The following is a 21,954-nucleotide window of genomic DNA, read 5'->3' as shown; positions in this document are numbered from 1 at the left end:
TTCTGGTGATGCTTAAGAACTATATTAAGAGGAGAAGGAAACAGTAACTCAGAAAAATGAAACAGAAACAACCCCCCTATGATCAAAAGCTAGAGACTAAGCCAAAAAGGTATATGGAAGTATACTTTGTGTTCAGGGTCTTCTCCAGACTCAATGGGGATACCAATCCAGTGGAATTGGACAGGCATATCTTTGGGAATGCTGAGAGACATTAATACAGCTCCCTTATATATAAATTTAAACTTAACCTCACATGAGTTATGCAACAACTGCCATCCTTAGCCTGCTGGTTTCTACCATATTTTTCCAGTGTGACCTGATTATAAATTGTCAGGGGGGCATATTTCCAGTATATAACAATCTTCATGAAAATTTCATTTGCCTCTTTAATTAAATCATGATATTGAGTACCTAGCTGACTCAGTCAGTAAAGCATGTAACTCTTGATCTCAGGGTCATGAGTCCAAGCCCCAGGTTGGATATAGAGAAAAAAGAACACGTTTTGAGGCACCTGGCTGATGACTCTTGATCTTAGGATTGTAGATTTAAGCCCCATGTTGAGTGTAGAGATTACATAAAAATAAAATCTTAAAAAAAATTCATCGTATTAATAAAACCATACTTTGCCTTCTTTAGAAGTCAGCTAAATTGGATCAATTTTATGATTTCAAATTCCTGCTAATGATCACATAATTTCATATTGCTGATCAAGTCTCTGATTCCTTGGCAATATTGTTAAGTACTTAAAGACAAGGACTATTTCTAATTTTTCTTTGTGGTTTCCAGATTGTTTAGCAATCTTATCAGAATAGGCACTCAATAAAATTAATTACTTTCTGTTGATCCTGAGTAATACTAGTGAGAAATGAGCATCAACCCACCATGATTGATGGAAAAAGAAAATTGGAAAGCACTTGCCAGTAGCAATAATGGATCATTAATGTCACTTTGCATATGAAGAATAGCCTGTTTTTAAATAACACCTTTGAGTGACCTGGGTAGTTTAGTTGGCTAAGTGTCAGACTTCAGTTTAGGTCAGGATCTCGGGGTTCTGGGATTGGGCCCCACCATCAAGTCCTCAGTTGGCAGGCAGTCTGCTTGTCCCTCTCCCTTTGCCCCTTCCGCTGCTAGTGCACTCTCTCTGTCTCTCTCAAATGGATAAATCTTTTAAAATAAATAAATAACACCTTTTTTTTCTGATTATATATATGCAGTATAGAAATTTTTATTTACAGCAGGGCCTGGGTGGTTCACTTAGTTGGGCGCCTGACTCTTGATTTTGGCTCAGGTCATGATATCATGATCATAAGATTGAGCCTACCATGGGGCTTCATGCTAGGGTCAGAGCCTGATGGGATTCTCTCTCCTCCCTTCCCTCTGCCCAGCGTGTGTGTACACTCACTCGCTCTCTCTCTCAAATAAATAAGAAATTTTTATTAACAAAAATATAAAGAAAAAAAGTTAAATTATCTGCCATTATTTTTACACTGTGAAGCTTTTCGTTTTCATTTGTGGAGAAAAGCCATTGGATCTTTTCCTTTACAACTGGTATTAGTTTTCCCTGCTTTTTCTGTCTTTTTATGTTTTGCAGATCTGAATATCATTCTTGAGTGATACTGGTCATTGACATTTTAGATCTTGACCTCTCTGTCTCTACTTCAGTAAAACTTAATCCTCAGTTTCCTTTGGTTTTTTATTGTTTTCATTATCTTTGGAATGCCAAATTACCAATTCTCACTTAACTTTGGGAAATTGAGCCTTCCTTACTTCATCACTCTGTTGAAATAAACCCTGGAAACCTAAGATCAAATCTATAATCTTAGTAATTTTTTCCCAGGAGTGTTTTACTTTTCTTGGTATCTTTTGTTTTCCATTAGGCTCCTGATACTTACCATTTTGTATTTCTGTTTTGGTTTTGTTTAAGGTTTTTTAAGTTTTCACAGTTCAGCAATCCTTATTCCAGATACTTTCTAAAAGTTGCCTCTTTAAGGTAATATTTTTTGACCAAATCTGTCTTTGATTTCTTTCCCTGCTTTGGTAATCAACAATTTATTTCCTATATCTATGAGTTTGTTTCTGTTTTGTTTTTTAGATTGCACATGTGTGAAATTGTATGCTATTTGTCTTTCTTTGAATGACTTATTTCATCTAGTTGGATCCCTCTAGATCCAATTGTGTTGTCACAAATGGCAAGATTTCCTTTTTTTTTATTGCTGAGTAATATTCATATCCATTCATTTATCAGTAGACACTTGGGTTGCTTTTATAATTTGGCTCTTATAAATAATGTCACATTGAACATAGGGGTTCATAGATCTCTTTGAGGTGTTTTCATTTTCTTTGGATAAATGTCCAGAAGTGGGATTACTAGATTGTATGGTAGTTCTATTTTTTTAATTTTTTGAGGAACCTCTATAGTGTTTTCCAGAGTGGCTTCACCAGTTTGCATTTCCACCCACAGTGTATGAGGATTCTGTTTTCTCCACATCCTCAGCAATACCTGTTATTTTTTAAAATATTTTATTATTTATTCATGAGAGACACAGAAAGAGAGAGAGGCAGAGACACAGGCAGAGGGAGAAGGAGGCTCCATGCAAGAAGCCCGATGTGGGACTTGATCCGGCACTCCAGGATCACGCCCTGGGCCGAAGGCAGTGCTAAACCACTGAGCCACCCAGGGATCCCTCAACACTTATTTTTTGTCGGGTTTTAATTCTTTCAGCTTTCAATAACAAATTATATTTATGTAGTATTCTTTAGAAAATTTCATGCATGTATTATTTTTCTTTTAAATTTTTATTCCTTATTTTATAAATAAGGTATTTTAAAAGATATTCCCAAGATCACATCGCTTAGTAGATGTAACAGTCAAACCCCAGTTTTCTAACTAAATTCAGTGTTCTATCCATTAAATGCCACATTACTTTTCAGTCTGATTTAAATTGGTGTCCTTCCTCCTCTGTAAAGTGGACCTAATACTAACTTATTTAGAAAATTAAAGATTATAGCAACCCCAGTGGAATAAGTAAATGTTGTAACTTATATTTTGACCTACTTCTAGAGATATTTGGTAAGTCCAAGCATTAGGTCACAATTTAAAATTTTGCTGTGAAAAAAAAAATAAATAAATAAATAAAATAAAATTTTGCTGTGAATGATACATTCTATGCTTTAGAACAGTATTCTCCTGATCAGTTCTATTACTTCCCCAGTTGGTGGCTGGTGCAGTGGAGATGCCATTTCTAGTGTTGAACGATATGATCCACAGACCAATGAATGGCGAATGGTAGCTTCAATGAGCAAAAGGCGATGTGGAGTTGGGGTCAGTGTTCTTGATGACCTGCTATATGCAGTAGGAGGCCATGATGGATCCTCTTACCTCAATAGTGTTGAAAGGTAAGTAAGGTCAATTTGAAATTTTTTTCCATTTGAGATGTTAACTAAGAAACAAATGTGATTTGCTGCTTTAGTGTTGCATCTGTGGCACTAGTTGGCAGCCTTGACCACTTAACATGACATGCAAGTCCTTCATAATGTAACCTCCACCTATTTTTGCAGTCTCCTCCAGCCACACCACTGTTGCCTAATGCTACTCCAGACCCACCAAATTGCCTGTAGTTATTCCTCTTTGTCTACCCATATGCATGCTGTTATTTCTTCCCTGGAATATCTCAAGACTCAAATGTTACTTCTTATATAAAGCCTTCTGACACTATACAATTAGTTACTCATTCCTCTGCCTTTTTATAAGTATTTTGAACATCTGATTGGCTATCATTGTTAAAATGTCTTTTCCCACATCTATCATAGTGCCTGGCACACTGGAATCCTACAATAATTGATTTTTAATAACTTGTAGTTTCTTGCTTTCATATACCCTTTTTCATTCAATTGTGTTGATTTACAGTGATTCTTGGTATTTCCTAAACATATCTATGACATCCTGCAGCATGGAGAGATCTAGAGGTATAGATTATATAGCTGAAAAATAAAACAGGGGGATTCGCTCCATAGAAGTCAAAGAAAAAAAAAACACACACTTAAAAATAAATTGAGCTAGAGATGCCCAGGTGGCTCAGTTGGTAGAGCATGCAACTCTTGATGTCAGATTTGTAACTTCAAACCCCACATTGGGCATTAGAGCCTACTTAAAAAAAATTAAAAACATAAAAATGATTAAAATAAATTGAGAAAAAGAAATAAGAATGGAAATGATTAAATATTTACAGCTTTATAACAGGGAAGCCCAAGTATATCAAAATGTGTGGATACTAAGGTAGTATCCAAGGGAAAATTTATAGTGCATTATAATTTAGTATGCATTCATTTGAAAATAAGACAGATGAGAAAATAAATCATGCTTTTAAATCATGAAGTTATAAAAAGAGCAACAAAACCCAATAAAATAGAAAGCAATTAAGTAGAAAAAAAGGAAAAAGCTAATGAAATTGAAAGCAAATAAAACTGATAGAATTACAAAAAGAGCAGTTTGATAGTTTTTTTATTTTTAAATTGAAAATGACTCTATTCTCTGTCCCTTGATTCTGCTTCTCATTATCTATTTGAACAAGGAGAAATATACAAAGGTAATCACTGTTTATAATAGCAAAATGTCAGACATAATGTCAGGATACATCAATAGGGATATGTAATGGCACACACAATAATGAAATGCTGGAAAAATCTAGAGCGTTATCTGTAAGTGTGGATGGATCTCAGAAGTATGTTGAGTGAAAAAGCAATGCCTACTATCTGGTATTATTTATGTAAAGAAAACATGCTTGCATATAAATATACCTATTTACAAGTATTTTACTGAAAAGTCTTGGGACGCTTGGGTGTCTCAGTGGTTGGGTGTCTGCCTTCATCTCAGGTCATGATCCTGGGTTTCAGGCATTGAGTGCCGCATCAGGCTCCCCACAGGGAGCCTGTTTCTTCCTCTGCCTATGTCTCTGCCTCTCTGGGTTTCTCATGAATAAATAAATAAGTGAGTAAGTAAGTATTTTAGTGAAAAGTCTTATAAGGCATACACCAAGTCCAAAATAGGAAGAGACCAGAAATGGGTGGAACTCAAAGAGGAAATTTAGCTTTATCTATAACATTCTGAAAAAAATTTTTTAAAGAAAATATATCCATATGTAATTTATATAAGTAAAAATTGTTTAAAAAAATAAAACCTAAATTAGCTTTTCATATCCTTTAGTTGTTAATCAGCCCATATTTAGAGGAAAGAATATAGAATATGTAAACAGAGCCAAACTTTCTTTGTGCAATACAAACTCTGCTCTTAATGTGTTTTCTGTAGGTATGACCCCAAAACAAACCAATGGAGCAGTGATGTGGCTCCTACAAGCACCTGCAGGACAAGTGTTGGTGTGGCAGTACTCGGAGGTTTTCTCTATGCTGTGGGTGGTCAGGATGGTGTGTCCTGCCTCAACATTGTTGAAAGGTGATTTTTTTCAAGTCATTTTCAATTTTTAAAAGAATATAAAGGATATTTACCCAAAGGAGTACCTATACCCCAATGTTTATAGCAGCAATGTCCACAATAGCCAAAATATGGAAAGAGCTCAGATGTCCAATGATAGATGAATGGATAAAGAAGATGTGGTATGTATACACAATAGAATATTACTCAACGACAAAAAAAAAAAAAAGAAGAAGAAATCTTACCATTTGTAATGACATAGATGGAACTAGAGGGTATTATGCTAAAGGAAATAAGTTAATCACAGAAAGACAATTATCATTTGATTTCATTCACATGTGGAACTTAAGAAACAAAACAGGATCATAGAGGAAGGAAGAGGAAAATAAAAAATGTAACCAAAGAGGTAGACAAACTACAAGAGACTCTTTTTTTTTTTTTTTTTTTTTTTTGAGACTCTTAACTATAGGAAACAAACTGGGTTGCTGGAGGGGAGGTACGTAGAGGGATGGGGACTGGGTAATGGGCATTAAGGAGGGTATATGATGTAATGAGCACTAGGTGTTACATCCAACTGATGAATCACTAAACTTTACCTCTGAAACTAATAAAATGAATGAAGGAATATAAAGGGTTCTTTAAAGGAAACCATTTAGGACACCAAGGTATCCACCGTTCAGTGGATATCCCATGGGCTTTAGGGGAAAAGTTTTCAGTTGATCTTAAGGGTCTAGGACAATGAAAGATAACCTGATTTTTCAAACTATTTTTTATACTGACGGAGCCTCACATTGAAGAGTTGGAATCATATTCTAAATTATATTCTGGGGCAGCCCTGGTGGCTCAGCGGTTTAGCACCGCCTTCAGCCCAGGGCCTGAACCTGGAGACCCAGGATCGAGTCCCACATCAGGCTCCCTGTATGGAGCTCGCTTCTCCCTCTGCCTGTGTCTCTGCCTCTCTCTCTCTCTCTCTCTCATGAATAAATAAATAAAATCTTAAAAAATAAAATAAAATAAATTATATTCTGTATATGATATCAAGCATACCACTGCTGAAATATGTTCTAATTTTTTCCCCAATACGTGGAGTGTACTTAATATATGGATGCCCAGACTTCCTCAAAAAAAAAAAAATGATTCAAGTAATAATCTAGCATATCTTATAAAGATAGCATAATAATAGTCTAGCATATCTTATAAAGACCCCCAAAGTATTTTGTATATGGATTCTCATTCTTGAAGTGTACTTAGGGAACTCTGGGTTGGCTATGAAGTTTAATTTATGCTTTTACATATCAGTTAACTAGTGAAATAGATTCTATTCTTAATTTCTTGCTCCATCAGTTTTTTGTCATTCTGTCCTAGAGATTAGATTTTGGAGTCTCATGGGTTAACGATTACTAGCAAAAATGTACTGTATTTCATCCTCACTTCTTAAAAACAAATGCTTCATGTCTCTGGAATTTTTCAAATAGCATTTACTAGTTGGGTTACCATGTTTAAATTGAAGAGGTTAACTGTCTTAAATAGAGATAAAGTTGTAGGTAACTCTTGAAATCTTCCTTTTTATTTTTCTATTAAGAAATTTAATTCCCCACTTTGAAAATTCTATGCAAGAGGCTTCTGGGAAGATAGCAAAAACAGCACAATTCTTTAATCTCTCTAAATTCCCACATAAAAACAGAGCAGTAGGGGCACCTGGGTGGCTCAGAGGTTGAACGTCTACCTTTGGTTCAGGTCGTGATCCCAGGATCCAGGGATCAACTCCCATATCAGGCTCCCTGCAGAGAGCCTGCCTCTCCCTCTGCCTATGTCTCTGCCTCTGTCTCTCATGAATAAATAAAATCTTTATAAAAAAAAAAAACAATAAACAGCAAAGCTAAAAAGCTGTGGATGAGTTATGGAGCTTGTTTGGATGACAGTATGAATGTACCTAACACTACTGAACTGTACACTTAAAAATGGTTACAGTGAAAAATTTAATGTCAGTTGGTGGTACATCTTACCACAACTTTAAAAAACCCCTATGGAAAGATAGTAGGTTGGAAAAAAAATAAAATAAAAATCCCTATAGACAATTTAAAATATAACTAGGGAAGAGGTATTCCCATAAACACCAAAACATCAATGGGCAAGGGCAAAGACAAAGTACCAAAAGCCACAAGACCTGTATGATATTACTGTCTATGCAGGAGAAAATACAGAGAAGCACTTGAAAGTTTGACAGATCTAAGAACAGAAGAACTCCAAAATAGACAGTATATATTTACTAGAAAGAGTGAAGGTGAAAATTTATGACCAACAACTGGAACTAAGGAGTTTTGCTCAATCCCAATATAGAGTAAGTGCAAGAGACCTGTAATAAGATCTGAAGGACTTAGAAGAGGGTTACTCAACGTCAGCACTATTGCCATTTTAGGCCAGATAATTCTTTGTTGTGGGGGGCTGTCCTGTGCATTGTCAGATATTTAACAGCATCCTTGGCCTCTACTCCTTAGTTTCCAGTAGCACACACCTGGTTGTGACACCAGAAGTCTCTAGACATTGCCACATATCTCAAGGTAGGGGAGAGGAGTGTTGCAAAGCCACTATAGTTGAGAACCAGCTGGGCTAGAGCTATCTAGTTGCTAGGAACCCTCAGAACTGACCAGCAGGATGACCTTCCAGAACAGGGCCCACATTTCTGGATGCAGGATCAAAACTGAGCAGGACAAGATTAACATACAAGAAGGGAAGGCCAAGATAAAAAGGAGGACCAGTGATTAAAGCCAATAAATCTCAAGAGGCAAACCACTATACTTCTTTAACACTATATGAAAAAACTAGAAAGAGTTCCGTGAAGTTAGAAAAATAACCATGAACCACTCCTGAGGAAAGCTCATTTCATGTAAAAAATGAACAACAAATAGCAACGTTTTGAGGTTAGATCCAATACAGAGTTAATAGATGAAGAGAGAATAAGCAGCACAATAACATCTCTATAGACAATAAAAGCACAGCAGAAAGACATACCCGTGGAACAGAACAAAACTATAATCAACTATTTCACGTTAGGAAAATGATGCAAGGTATGAAAACACTACATACATCTGAATTTGAAAAACCCAGATATAAAATGACAAAACCTCAGAAAAATATTGGAAATAAAAGGAAAAATCACTTCAGAATGAACATAAAACTAGAACAATAAGACAAAAAAAAAAAAAAAAAAAAAAAGAACAATAAGACAGATAATGCCAGAAGACAAATAGAAAGTGAAAGAAGAAATGTTTTATTTATTTTTTTAATATTTTTTTTAATTTTTATTTATTTGTGATAGTCACAGAGAGAGAGAGAGAGAATGAGGCAGAGACACAGGCAGAGGGAGAAGCAGGCTCCATGCACCGGGAGCCCGACGTGGGATTCGATCCCGGGTCTCCAGGATTGTGCCCTGGGCCAAAGGCAGGCGCCAAACCGCTGCGCCACCCAGGGATCCCAGAAGAAATGTTTTAAAGTCAAAAAAATAAAAAAAGAAATAAAAAGGATATGAGAGAAAAAAAAAGGATATGAGATAACAACAAATATTGAAGATAAGTAAAAAATCCAATATACAGATAATAGGAGTCCACAAGGAAAAAACCAAAGCAAAAGAATGGAGCAAAGGAACAAGTGCTAAGAACTATAATTCAAAATTATTTTCCTGTTCTAATAAAAAAAACAAATTGTTTTTTGAAAGAATACACTATATTCTCTGAATACTGACCCAGAACAATTAGCACCAGGGTATATTCTAATAAAATTACTGGACCTTGGGGTAGCCCAGGTGGCTCAGCGGTTTAGCGCCACCTTCAGCCCAGGGTGTGATCCTGGGGTCTCGGGATCGGGTCCCACCTCGGGCTCCCTGCCTGGAGCCTGCTTCTTCCTCTGCCTGTGTCCCCGCATCTCTCTCTCTCTCTGTGTGTCTCTCATGAATAAATAAATTTTTAAAAATCTTTAAAAAAAATTACTGGACCTTGAAGAAAAAGGAAACAAATTCTTTAGTCAATCAACAAAAAAATACATGTTATTTATACGGGAAAGGAATTTAGATTATCATCATACTTTTTTGAAAGCAAGATTTTATACTATAAGAAAATGGAATAACATTTAAGATATCCAAAGAAAATATAAAATAGGGCAGCCTGGGTGGCTCAGCGGTTTAGTGCCGCCTTCCACCCAGGGCATGATCCTGGAGGCCCGGGATTGAGTCCCACATTGGGCTCCCTGCGAGGAGTCTGCTTCTCCCTCTGCCTTTGTCTCTGCCTCTCTGTGTGTGTGTGTGTGTGTGTGTCTCTCTCTCTCTTTCTCTGTGTGTGTTTCTTATAAATAAATGAATAAAACCTTTAAAAAAAGAAAAGATAAGGATTTTATATCTAGAGAAACTGACTCTGAGGTATCAAGGGCACAAATAGTTAATATGTAAGAAATCAGGCAACATTGTTCCCATGAGTCCTTACTGAGTAATTTACTACAGAATAAGCTTCAGACAAAATTACCCCAGAGACATTGATGGAGAGTGAGTGTGAAACATAGTCAATCAGAGAACTCTGAGTAGATAAGGGTTAAAAGAGAGAGTAGCATGCACTGGCTATATGCTCATTCAGTGCAGCTGTAGTACAAACATTTTCAAAAGTGGGAGGAGAATGGGAAGAGATATGCAAAAAAGAATTTTAATTGTCCTCAGGGATATCAAAGTGATAGTATTGCTAATCTAAGACTGCTATGTATAATGTGGAATAAAGGAGATATGGGTATGGGTTATTCCAATTCTGTCCTCTCCTGTGTTCTTGAAAATTAGGGTTCTTGACATGGAAGAATATGAATGTAAAATAGAAGAAGTTAAGTAAAAGAACTTATAGTCCTGATTTTCAATTTGAATTAAGTTCCTCATTAAAAAAATTATACTCTAGTTCTGTCAACTGAAGAGGCCTGGAAATAATGACCAAATAGTGGCAGTGAACAGCTCCATTCCTAAATTGTATCTTGAAGTTCTGTTTCCCAAAAAGAAACTAGGGCTTCTTGGAGAAATGTCTTTTTCCAGATTTAGGACAGGAAATATACAGATAAGCCTGGGCTAGCTTGTCATACCGGATGGCAAGCAACCTGTCAAAGACTAGGAGATGTCAAAAAAACTCAAGGAAAAACTTGAAGATGTTCCCAGTTGACCAAAGATGGGACAATTTTAACTTTAAAAGAAATAATAATTGTGACTGATTAAAATCCAATAAATATATTTAAATCTGTGAGTTCCTATTGACCCTAAAACAAAAAACAAACAAAAAAACTACTTAGTTGCCTTTCAAGATCACAGAGAATGAATCATCTTGAATACTAGTATTTAAAGTGAAAGAAGCACACATATACCCAACTTTCTTGTATGAACTGTATCACATATGAATTGGGTACAAAATAGTCAATAAAATAATTGTTTCTTTTTTTTTAAGATTTATTTATTAGCGTGGGGGGAGGGGAGCAGAGGAAGAGAGAGAATCCTAAATCAAACTCCACCAAGCACAGAGCCCAATGTAGGGCTCAAACCCAGGACCCTGAGATCATGACCTGAGCCAAAATCAAGAGCCAGCCGCTCAACCAACAGAGCAACCCAGGGACCCTGAGGATTGTTTCTTTATAAAAATCTCCCAATAAAAGAAAATAAATGATTGAATATAACCATTTTGCAACACTCAGTAAATAAATGGACCTAGCAGTTAGCAGCTGCTAACACACACCTTCTGTAGTTTTGCCAAAGGGACCAAATGTGGTCTGATCAAACTTCTGGATCCAGCTGCCAGTTTGTGGAACATACAGAGAATAGACCAGTGTGTTGGACTGTGAGTGTCTAGTCAATCAAATCCATGTTGTGGGGGAATTGCAGGTCAAATGCCCCAGATTCTAAGAGATGAATTTTGGGGGTACAAAGAAAAAGGGAAAATGGAGGAAAACCTGTAGATAAAAGACTTGAAAAATTTATAATGAACAAGTGTCTGGGATGCACACATGGGTAGAAAAAACGATGAAGAGGGATCCCTGGGTGGCTCAGCAGTTTAGCACCTGCCTTTGGCCCAGGGCGTGATCCTGGAGTCTCTGGATCGAGTCCCACATCAGGCTCCCTGCATGGAGCCTCTTCTTCCTCTGCCTATGTCTCTATGTCTCTCATGAATAAATAAATAAAATAATTAAAAAAAAAAAAAAGACAGATGCCTAGGTGGCTCAGTGGTTGATCATCTGCCTTTGGCTCAGGGCATGATCCCAATCTCAGGATTGGGTCCCACATCAGGCTCCTTGTGAAGAGCCTGCCTCTCCCTCTGCCTATGTCTCTGCCTCTCTTTCTCTGTGTCTCTCATGAATTAATAAATAAATGAAATCTTAAAAAAGAAAAAATTATAAAGGAGGAGGTGATTACTGTAAAAATCAGGATAATGGTAATCTTGTGGGGAAGAAGACATTGAGTTTGGAAAGGGACACATGGGAGGGCTTTCATTGTGGCAGGCAAAGTTATTTTTCTTAGCCTAGGTGATGGGCTTTCCTTATAATGACTCATTAAACAATGCATTTGTTTTGTGTGGCTTTCTGAATCAATGTTTTATTTTATAGTTTAAAAATTATGCAAACTTCTGCTTCCAAGTAGAATTCAGTGAGTAGTGACAGCCATCACTCCCACTGCACCAACTAGGAAAAAAATGAGAGTACAAAAATATTTTTTATTTTTATTTATTTTTTAATTGAGTAAAAAATTTTTTTAAGATTTTACTTATTTATTCATGAGAAAGAGAGAGATGCACACACACAGGCAGAGGGATAAGCAGACTCCACGGAAAGAGCCCAGTGTGGGACTTGATCCTAGGACTCTGGGATCACGCCCTGAGCTGAAGGCAGATGTTCAACCGCTGAGCCACCCAGGTGTCCCCAAAAATATTTTTTAAAACATCAGAGATGTGGGCAGTCCCGGTGGCTTAGCGGTTTGGTGCCGCCTTCCGCTTGGGTCATGATCCTGGAGACCCGGGGTCGAGTCCTGCATCGGGCTCCCTGCATGGAGCCTGCTTCTCCCTCTGTGCCTTTCTCTCTCTCTCTAATAAACTTTAAAAAAAATAGAAATGTGGAAAAAAAAATAGAAATGTGGAAGTAACAAGGACTAGATGAACGAAAATCCCATTGAAGAAAAAGCTCATTTATGTGAGCTGAGATCATCAGCTGTTTACTTCCCTAGGGACATTTGCCAGATCGGAAGTGTTGAATATTGGACTTGTCTTAGGCGAAGGCATTCTCTTGTAGGAGAGGTAAATCAGTAGAACTATTAACAGTCATGCAGGTTGGCGTAACAGATTGGAATCTAGAACAATTCCAAACATACTGCTGTTTTTTCTCCATGAGGTGTTTGCTAAGTGCTGGGGTAGCTCAGGGGACTAGGGAACTAAGGTGAGTGAAATCTCCTACAACTTGACAGTGCTTAGAAGATAGTGTCCTGCTGTGTGGAGGGGCCTGCAACAAATACAGGATGGATCTCATCCTTGAGACATTTGAAAACTGAGTGGACTGAGTCTAATGAAAGCTGAATTTCTGATTGGACTGAGGTGATTAGTATTTCACCCTCCCTGCCTAATACAGGAAAGAGCGAATCCCGGCTGGTAACTGGGAGGGATAGGTGGAGTAGCGGCAGTGCTGGAATAAGGGGATAATATCAACCTCAATTTCTAGGATTCCATTTCTTTATAAAATGTCCAGCACACTATAAAAAATTGTGAAACATCTGAAAAAATATGGCCAGTAGCTGAGAGAAAAAATAGACAATAGAAGCAGACTTATAAATGATCCACATTTAGAGGCGTGGCTGGGTGGTGCAGTCAATAAAATGTTGGACTCTTGGCTTCAGCCCAAGTCATGATCTCAGGGTAGTGAGATCAAGCCCTGCTTAGGGTTCCATGCTCAGAGGGGAGTAGTCTTGAGATTCTCCCATTTTCCCTTTTCCTCTGCCCTTCCCCACTTATGCACACTCTTTCTCAAATAAATAAATCTTTATTTATCTGAACACTCGTAATTTATCAGTCAGTAAAAAAATAATCCATTTAAACAGAAAAAAACTTTAAAATAAGTATAATGAATATATTAAAATAAAATATATATATTAAAATAGAGAAAAGATTAAAAATGGATAAAAGGTTGGAGAATTTTAATATATAATTGAAGTCTAAAACCAAGATGTGCGTTCTACAACTGATAATATCTAAAATTAAGAACTCATTGACACAAACAGTCTAACATACATGTAATTGGAGTCCCAAAAGGAAAGGAGAGCTAGATAAGAGCAAAAGCAGTATTTGCAGATAGAATTTTTGGCTAAGAATTTTCCAAAAGGCATTAAAGATAAACTTTGTCCAAAGTACATGGGTTGCCTGGGTGGCTCAGCAGTTGAGCACCTGCCTTCGGCCCAGGGTGTGATCCTGAAGTCCTGGGATCAAGTGTTCCATCAGGCTCCCTGCATGAAGCCTGCTTCTCTCTCTGCCTACGTCTCTGCCTCTTTATCTCTGTGTCTCTCATGAATAAATAAAATCTCAAAGTACATGAACTTCAAGAAACCATCACTAACATAACCTTTCTCCAAGGCTCCATTCTCCAGTATTTATGTTTCTGCTGCTTTCATCTGTATTTGTTATGACATTCTCAGAATCTGTTTGGAGGTTTTTCCTTAGGAACATGCTCCGTCTCCCTCACCTGCTTCTTAAAAGCAAGGTCTATTTTTAGTTTTGTTTATTTTATATTTTCTGCAATAATGATAGAATTTGCTAATGGTACTTAATAAACTAGCAGAATTTCCCATCCATGCAATAAAATGCCAGCACTATTCCAAGTGATTTTCTGAACCTAGTCATTTATCAGTCAGGACCCAGTAAAGAAAACAGAAGCCATACCAGTTATTTTGGTAGAGAGAATTTAATATTCAAAAATTGGTTAGCAGATATTGAAGGGCTGAAAAAAAAAAAAGAGGACACTGAAGTAACTGTAGGAACCCAGATTTGGGAACACAAAAGAGAGAGATTAGAGCTATGGGAGCCTAGAAGCCAGAGGAGAGATCCCACAGCGCTAGAACCATCAGCACCTGAGGAGTGGGTGCCCTGAATAGCTGTGACACACATCCATGAAGGATTCTCTTCCTGGCTGATTTTGGAAGATTATATTTTCCAAAGATGATTACAGTACCTGTCATGTCACATGCTCTGTATCATTTGCCTTTGACATTCTTCTTATTGAACAGTGGAATTTACATTTTCTGCCCTTGATTCTGGGCCTGCCTTATAAGAACAGCCAAAATGGCACTATAGATGTGACTTTTGAGGCTCGGTCATAAAAGGTATATCTTTTAGTTGGATGTTCGGGGGGTACCTTTGAAGCCTTGAACTGAGGTTGCCATGCTGAGAGGAAGCCCCAACTAGCCAAGTAGAGAGACTCTGAAACCCAGCCAACCCCCTGCTGCTTTAGCACCCTGCTCCTCCAGCCCCAGCCACAATTTGATAGCAACCACATGAGACACCTGAGCTAGAACTTCATGTGAGGCCCTTCCCAAATCCCTGACCATGGAACCAGGAGAGTTAATAAAATTATTTTAATCATTGAATTTTGAAGTGATTTATAGAGCTGTGGATAATTGGAACACTGGTACTCTTACCTCAGGGACTCAGAGGAGGTGCCCCACAGAGCCACAGCAGAGACTTCGAACAGGCACGCTAGTTTTGGAAGTGCCAGAAAAAGACTAGAAACTAAAATTAACTGGTTTAGTCAGAGGGAAGGGCTCATTGCTGAGACAACACTAACAGGATTGGCAAGCACACAGAAAGGAGTCTGTCCATTTTCCTCCCCCTAGATTCCAGCAACTAATCCTTCCTCTTGGCAGAATCTAATAGAGAGCCAGCTTGGCAAAGGGAAAATGTTTTCAGAGTTCTAGCCCCAGCATCACAAGGCAGACTATAGAAAGTAGCTTAATGACTGACATGGGCACAAATTCTAAGACTTTTTTTCCTACTAAGTAAAATATGTTAGATTCTCACTGTGCTTTTGACCATAGTAAGTGTATGTATCCAGCATATCTTTAGCGTGATTTCACACCTTCTGAGAAAGGCCTCACTTCATAAAAACAGGCATGCAGTCTTTGTTTTCTCCCTCACTGCAGGTATGATCCAAAGGAAAACAAATGGACCCGAGTGGCTTCTATGAGCACAAGAAGACTAGGCGTGGCCGTGGCTGTGTTAGGAGGGTTCTTATATGCTGTAGGTGGCTCTGATGGGACATCTCCACTAAACACAGGTTAGTCTTTTCCAAGATCAGCACATTCCTCAGGAGATTCCCCCTACAGAAAATTTTAAAACTCCAGGTTATCCTATAATTTTAAATTATAAAATTTAGACAATTTATATATTTATGTAAATAGTATAATTACTTATAATAATTTAAATATTTGAAATTTATTTTCCCCTTAGAATACAACTCCTAGCTCTTCCTCAGATCCTTCTGCAGCCATATTCTCCTAGCGTATTCCCAAAATATTTTTCTCCCTCCTCTTTATAAGCTTCTAGGAATTTATAATGAATAAAAGAACTATTTTCCTAATATGATTATTTCTCTGCCCCACCCCCAACCATCTCTCCTTAAAAAACTAAAGCCAAAAAAAAAAAAAAAAGACAAAACAAAACCTATATTATAACTTAAGAATAAATAAAAAGCTATAGTTATAAGCTGGTTTATGTGTCGGTCCTTTCTGTTGAGAGATAATGGTATTTTTGCCTAAGGATATTGTCGTGTGACACTTGGATCAGATTCATTGTCACATATCTTGTCTTCTGCTTAGAATGCAGTAGGAATTAACAGGCAAAGGGAATACAAGAGTACAGAAGTTATCTGATTATGAAAATTAATTACTAGTATAGAATGGTGCCTACAGATCCTATGGTCTAATCCCCTCATTTAAAGATAAGATGAGGCCTCAAGTCATACAGTCAGAACTATACTAAGGTACCTTGACTCCAACACATGCCCTTTCCACCATACTGTACCCAGATGAAACCATTAGCCCCAATAAGATTATAGTGGTATTATCCAAAGGTACACAAGTCCTCATAAGCAAAAATCAGATTGTGTATTGAAAATATGTATTATCACAAAGTTTTAATGGCTATTAGGAAAACTAGTTAGAAGAAATGGCTGAATGGTCACTTACTGGTTTTTTTTCCCCCTGCAGTGGAGCGCTACAATCCTCAGGAAAACAGATGGCACACCATAGCTCCTATGGGGACCCGGAGGAAACATCTAGGCTGTGCAGTGTATCAGGACATGATCTATGCCGTAGGAGGTAGAGATGATACTACAGAGCTGAGCAGCGCTGAGAGATACAACCCCAGAACTAACCAGTGGTCTCCCGTGGTGGCTATGACATCCCGCCGTAGTGGAGTAAGTGCCCAGCTACTGAAAACTTTGGGAAAAGAACAACAAGAGAGGGCTATGCAGGAGAGCTCTGATCTTAAAATACTGGTACAGTAAGGAGATGCACTGTTTAGGCAAAACAACCCCTACCTACTTTTGTACTGGAAAAAATTAATTTCTTATAATTGCTGTTATCTCAAGTACGTAAATACCTTCTATTCAATCATATCTTTAATAATAGAATTATTTTTTGTGATTTATCTTTCATTGATTGTTTCCCTGAAAAACATTATCTTTCCACTACCTTATCTAACTTCACCCATATTCATCCCTCTCAATTAGAGCTAAATGTTCTGAACTAATGTTCCTAGGTAATATTCTAAGTAGTTGGCACACCAATACAGATGTTTAGGCAGAAACACATCTGGCCCCACCACCAGTCTTCACAAACTGGTATGGGTCTGTCCCATCTGTAGTTTAGACCTGGCCAGGCTGACCTATGTCATGTTCTAGACCGTGGATGACTTGTGACCACAAGAGACTTCTAGGGTGGAGTATAGCATTCATCCATCCTAGGACATTTGGTTTGTAGTGAAATGTAACCCATAAACCACTGATTGTGTCAGGAATCCATTGATGTAGAACAACAGGTGGGAGAATGCAGCAGTAGCTGAAAGACTCCATTATCTGAGGATAAAAAGGAATCAATTTTGGTGTGCACAAATCAGAGAATATCACTGATAGGCATCAGCAAGTCAAAACATTCCCATATCTATGGTTTGCTATTACTGGTGATGAACAGCTTCTAGGTCACATTCCTGTTGTTTTCACTGCTACATTCGTATTATTTAGCAAATATTTATGAAGTTCTTACTGTGTGCTTGGAAAGCAAAAGTGAGTACAACTCCACAAGGAGCTCCCAAGTTAGTGGAGGAAATGGAAATGTTTACAGAAAATGATAAAAACAAAACAAAAAAGAAACGGTTGCATGTGCATTGTAAGAGAACATGGGAGGATATGCTTAATGTATTTGGGGGCAGTGAAGAAACTTACCAGAAAAAGTCAGATGTAAGCTAGGCCGTGAAAGAAAACTAAGATTTTCTAGAAGAGGGAAAGAAAACCAGGGACCAACATGTGCAAAAGTATGGAGGTATTACTAGTATAATCCTAATACGGTATTATTCCAATATCAGAAAAACATGGTATTTTCTGGGAAGAGCAGTTAAATCTGTATTCTTGCAGCATAGGGTACATAAGGAGGTGAGGCTAAAACATGGCCTAGGATGGATTTGTGGAGGGCCTGAATGACCTAGAAAGGACTTTAAACTTACCCATAGGTGGTAGGGAGGCTTAGCAATTTTTTAGAGGGAAGTGACAGCATGGTTAGGTTTGTATTTTAAACAGAATTTTAGTGACAGTTTTAGATAGTGGGTTAGAATAGGCAAATACCAAAAGAAGTGAGAGCAGTTTGGAAGTTCTTGTCGGCTCCCAGTGATGCTTTTCCAAAAATTTAGAAATTTATGTTTGGAACTTTATAAATATTCTGATTGAATATATAATTTTATTGTTCCCACATATAATAGATTTTTGTCATTACTTTTTTTCCTCTGTGTTCAAGTAAGCCAGAATGTAAAGTCATAAAGAATTATCTTTTATTAAAAAGATTTATCTAGAAACTAGTTAAAATTTTCCCAGTGATCCTCTGGCTTCTTCAGTGGCCACTGTGTTTTGGTCCTATAGGTTGGCCTTGCAGTAGTGAATGGACAGCTCATGGCTGTAGGAGGCTTTGATGGCACAACGTACTTGAAGACCATTGAAGTTTTTGATCCTGACGCCAATACATGGAGGTAACCTTTAAGCTACATTGCAGATCACCTCACTGCTGACTTGAAAATCATGGGAATAAGGTAGCCCATGACCTTAAAAATTGGGATGGTCATACATTGAGAAGTGCTTTTGCAATACTCGTAAGAGAGCTCCAAGTTACCCATATTTGATGGCTTATTTTGAATTCTTTGCTCTAAAGTGGCTGACATTTTACATCTTCTCTTTGGTAACTGTTCAGTTTTATAATAGAGATGGCAAGCAGAAAAAAATAATTTCCTTTCTAGCCTCATCATGTTCAGCTGAGGAAAGTAAGGCACTGAGAAATAAAATGAAGCAAGTTAGTCATAGAATTAGAACTTAGATTTCTTGCTTCTAATCTGTCACAATTTATGATGTTCTTAGTGGCAGCTTTATGCACAGGAAAAAAAATTGTAGATACTTTTTTTTTAATAATAGTTTATTTCATTTTAAAATCATTGTTTTCCTTAAGTTTTTAAAATGTATTTAAATATATTATTTTCTCTTTTAAAGTCCAAGTTGGTTAAGCATCCTATTCTTGCTTGGTCTCAGCTCAGGTCTTGATCTCAGGGTTGTGAGTTCAAGCTCCTCATTGGGCTCCATGCTGGGTAGGGAGCCTACCTAAAGAAAGAGAAAAAAAGTCTACTAAATTTTAACAGTCACTTCTAGGAAGAAATCTACCTCTCATTTAAGAGGCTTAACTATGTTAAACTATATTTATAGGTTTAATTTTACTTTGCTTTTAAATTCTTGTCTTAACAATCTTAACAAATCTTTCCTAAGTGCTTAAGTGGTTCTTATAAATTCACATAAATCATGTTACTCATGCATTTAAGTATTCAAAAACTGAGGCACCTGGATGGCTCTGTCAGTCAAGCATCTGCCTTTGCTCAGGTCATGATCTCAGGGTCCTGGGATCGAGCTATGCCTTGGGCTCCCTGCTCAGTGGGGAGTCTGCTTTTCCCTCCCCCAGGACCCCCTCTCCATGCTCATGTTCTTTATATATATATATATCAAATAAAGAAATCTCTAAAAATAAATAAGTGGAGGCACCTGACCTGGCTGGCTGGCCCAGGTCATGATCTTGGGGTCCTGGGATTAAGCCTCCATGTCAGGCTCCACACTTGGTGGGGAGTCTCTCCCCTCTTTACCACCCCCCTCCCCTGGCTCATGCTCTCTCTCTCTCTTTCTAATAATACAATCTTTAAAAAAAATACAGTCTTCATGTCTGGGAAAGCCACACTTTAACAGATGTTTAAATGGTGTTCTTTGGATTCTGCCTTTGGCTCATGGCTCTGTATGACTACCAAGTCACAATACTAAAGTCAGACTAGAAGTCAGACATTGGACACTTTTGGCTTCTACTAGATTACATTTTCACAACCTTGTTCACTAAGTAAAGATTTACTAAGTGTTCTAGACATCAGAGATACCACAGTGAACAAAAACTAAATTCCCTGCCCTCCTTGATCGGACATTCTAGGAAGGAGACTAACAGTACCACGTCAGGGATAGAAGTACTGTGGTAAAGAGCAGAGAGGTGTGAGGATGTCCAGGGAGGAGCTTCCTTTTAAAATGTGACCTAGGAAGGCCTAACTGTCAAGGTCACATTTTAGTAAAACCTAATAGAGGTAAGGGAGAGACAATGGGAAGTTTTCCTGAAAAGGAGCCTCCCACTTGTGGCATATTTTCTTGCATATTCAGCTTTCGATGTTTAATGGGAATTTGGGAAGATTGCCAGATTTACTTCTGCTACTTAATCACTACGATCCTACATAAGGACCTATGTCTCAGTAACTGTCACTAAGTAGAATTAGTAATATGTGACCGAGTAATATTTATGAAATTCTTAAGGATCATCTGTTAAGAGATTACTATCTAAATTGTTATAGTTATATATCCCAAACTTAAAGCCAGTTTTACCTTACAGCTGACAGAGGATCTAATATTCTTTTCCATGGAAATCTTTAGCTTTGAAGATGATCTTGTTCACAGGTCACAAACTAGATGCTGAGTTTACTTACTCATATCCAGGTTTGTTCCATAAAGGAGGAGGTTTGTGAGAATACATATAAGGCAAAAGGATAAAAATAAATTATCGATATTTAGGCAGAGGGAAATGTGAGTAGGAAAATAAGATAGCCGTGGTCAAAACTAGACACAAAAATGTAGAATATATGGTTCTGTGTAATTGTTAGAAGTCAATTTAGGTGTGAAGTTATAAAGTTGTGATGCAAAATGTGGGAATGACACTCTCTTATTCTTAAAACAGTAACCTATAAATGAGACCTTTTCAGCCAATGTGTGAAATAATTCTGCTACTTGCCAGTGCTCAATTCCAGGTCCTAATCTTTGGAAGAGATGTATGAAGCTAAAAATATTATGATAGGAAACACGTGCTTAATTAACATCTAAGTTATAGAAGAAACAGTGCTTTTTGCGCTTTGGAATCTGATTTTGTTTCTTTCTTTGCAGGTTATATGGTGGGATGAATTACCGTCGCCTCGGGGGTGGTGTAGGAGTTATTAAAATGACACATTGTGAATCCCATATATGGTGATCACCTAGAAGACAGTCATGTACATGCTCCACTGTGTTCTGGAGAGCTTTGACTTTGGAGCTTTGTATAGCTCAAGAAAACATTAGAACAAATTATTCTTTGCCGGTGCCTCAACATATGGAAATACAAATACAATGAAAGTACTTCAGCTGCAAGATGCCACCTTTGCACAAAAGTTTTCAATTCCATGCAGAATATTTATTTTTGGTTTTAATTTATCATGGGTTTTTTGTTGGTTTTTTTTTTGTCATTTTGTTTTGCTTTGGATTTAGCCTTCTTCCCACTAAAAAAGGAAAAGAAAAAAAAGATAAAAAATCCAAGCAGAAAGTTTATTTTTAAGATGTTAAGTTTGAAAATACTAATAAAGGGAGAAGGGCTATACATGATCTAATTGTTATTTCTAAGCACTCCATCCACATGACTCCACTACCTACAAGAACTATCAGTGACAAAGATAGGGTATGTAAAATGTATTATTTAGCCATCATGCTTGCACTAAGCACCAGAAGACTTGAAAATCTAAAAAACAAACAAAAAAAAGGAAACACTCATTTTAAATAGTACAATTCAAAAGGAATGTTAGATAAAACCAGGACTCAGACACTAACGTTTTCATCAGTGCAAGTTTGCATCTTGTTTCCTTCCATATGAACTTGTTTTCCACTATAAAGTCTTTTTTCATAGTATTTTCATA

The 21,954-nt window shown here is 37.3% G+C and overlaps 1 protein-coding gene and 1 long non-coding RNA gene across 2 annotated transcripts in view; one reads left to right on the top strand and one right to left on the bottom strand.

Annotated features, from left to right (window-relative positions):
* KLHL20 (kelch like family member 20) overlaps positions 1–21,641 on the top strand; it is a 53,583-nt gene extending 31,942 nt beyond the window's left edge. Inside the window, exons 7-12 of the mRNA XM_025430276.3 lie at positions 3,213–3,396; positions 5,306–5,449; positions 15,609–15,742; positions 16,674–16,882; positions 18,596–18,702; positions 21,176–21,641. Coding sequence (XP_025286061.1) covers positions 3,213–3,396; positions 5,306–5,449; positions 15,609–15,742; positions 16,674–16,882; positions 18,596–18,702; positions 21,176–21,260 — 863 coding nt within the window. The 3' untranslated portion in view covers positions 21,261–21,641. The remainder of the gene's footprint in view (positions 1–3,212; positions 3,397–5,305; positions 5,450–15,608; positions 15,743–16,673; positions 16,883–18,595; positions 18,703–21,175) is intronic.
* Positions 18,491–21,177, bottom strand: LOC125755412 (uncharacterized). Its single transcript, XR_007411909.1, has 2 exons — positions 20,624–21,177; positions 18,491–19,321 (listed from the first exon to the last, which is right to left on the bottom strand). It is a non-coding gene; the product is annotated as an uncharacterized LOC125755412 (long non-coding RNA).
* Positions 21,642–21,954: the final 313 nt, after the last annotated feature.

This window comes from Canis lupus, chromosome 7 (genome assembly GCF_003254725.2).
Source record: "Canis lupus dingo isolate Sandy chromosome 7, ASM325472v2, whole genome shotgun sequence".
NCBI classification, from domain to species: domain Eukaryota; kingdom Metazoa; phylum Chordata; class Mammalia; order Carnivora; family Canidae; genus Canis; species Canis lupus.
The sequence above is the reverse complement of the archived record's forward strand: the minus strand, read 5'-3'. Positions and strand labels throughout refer to the sequence as shown.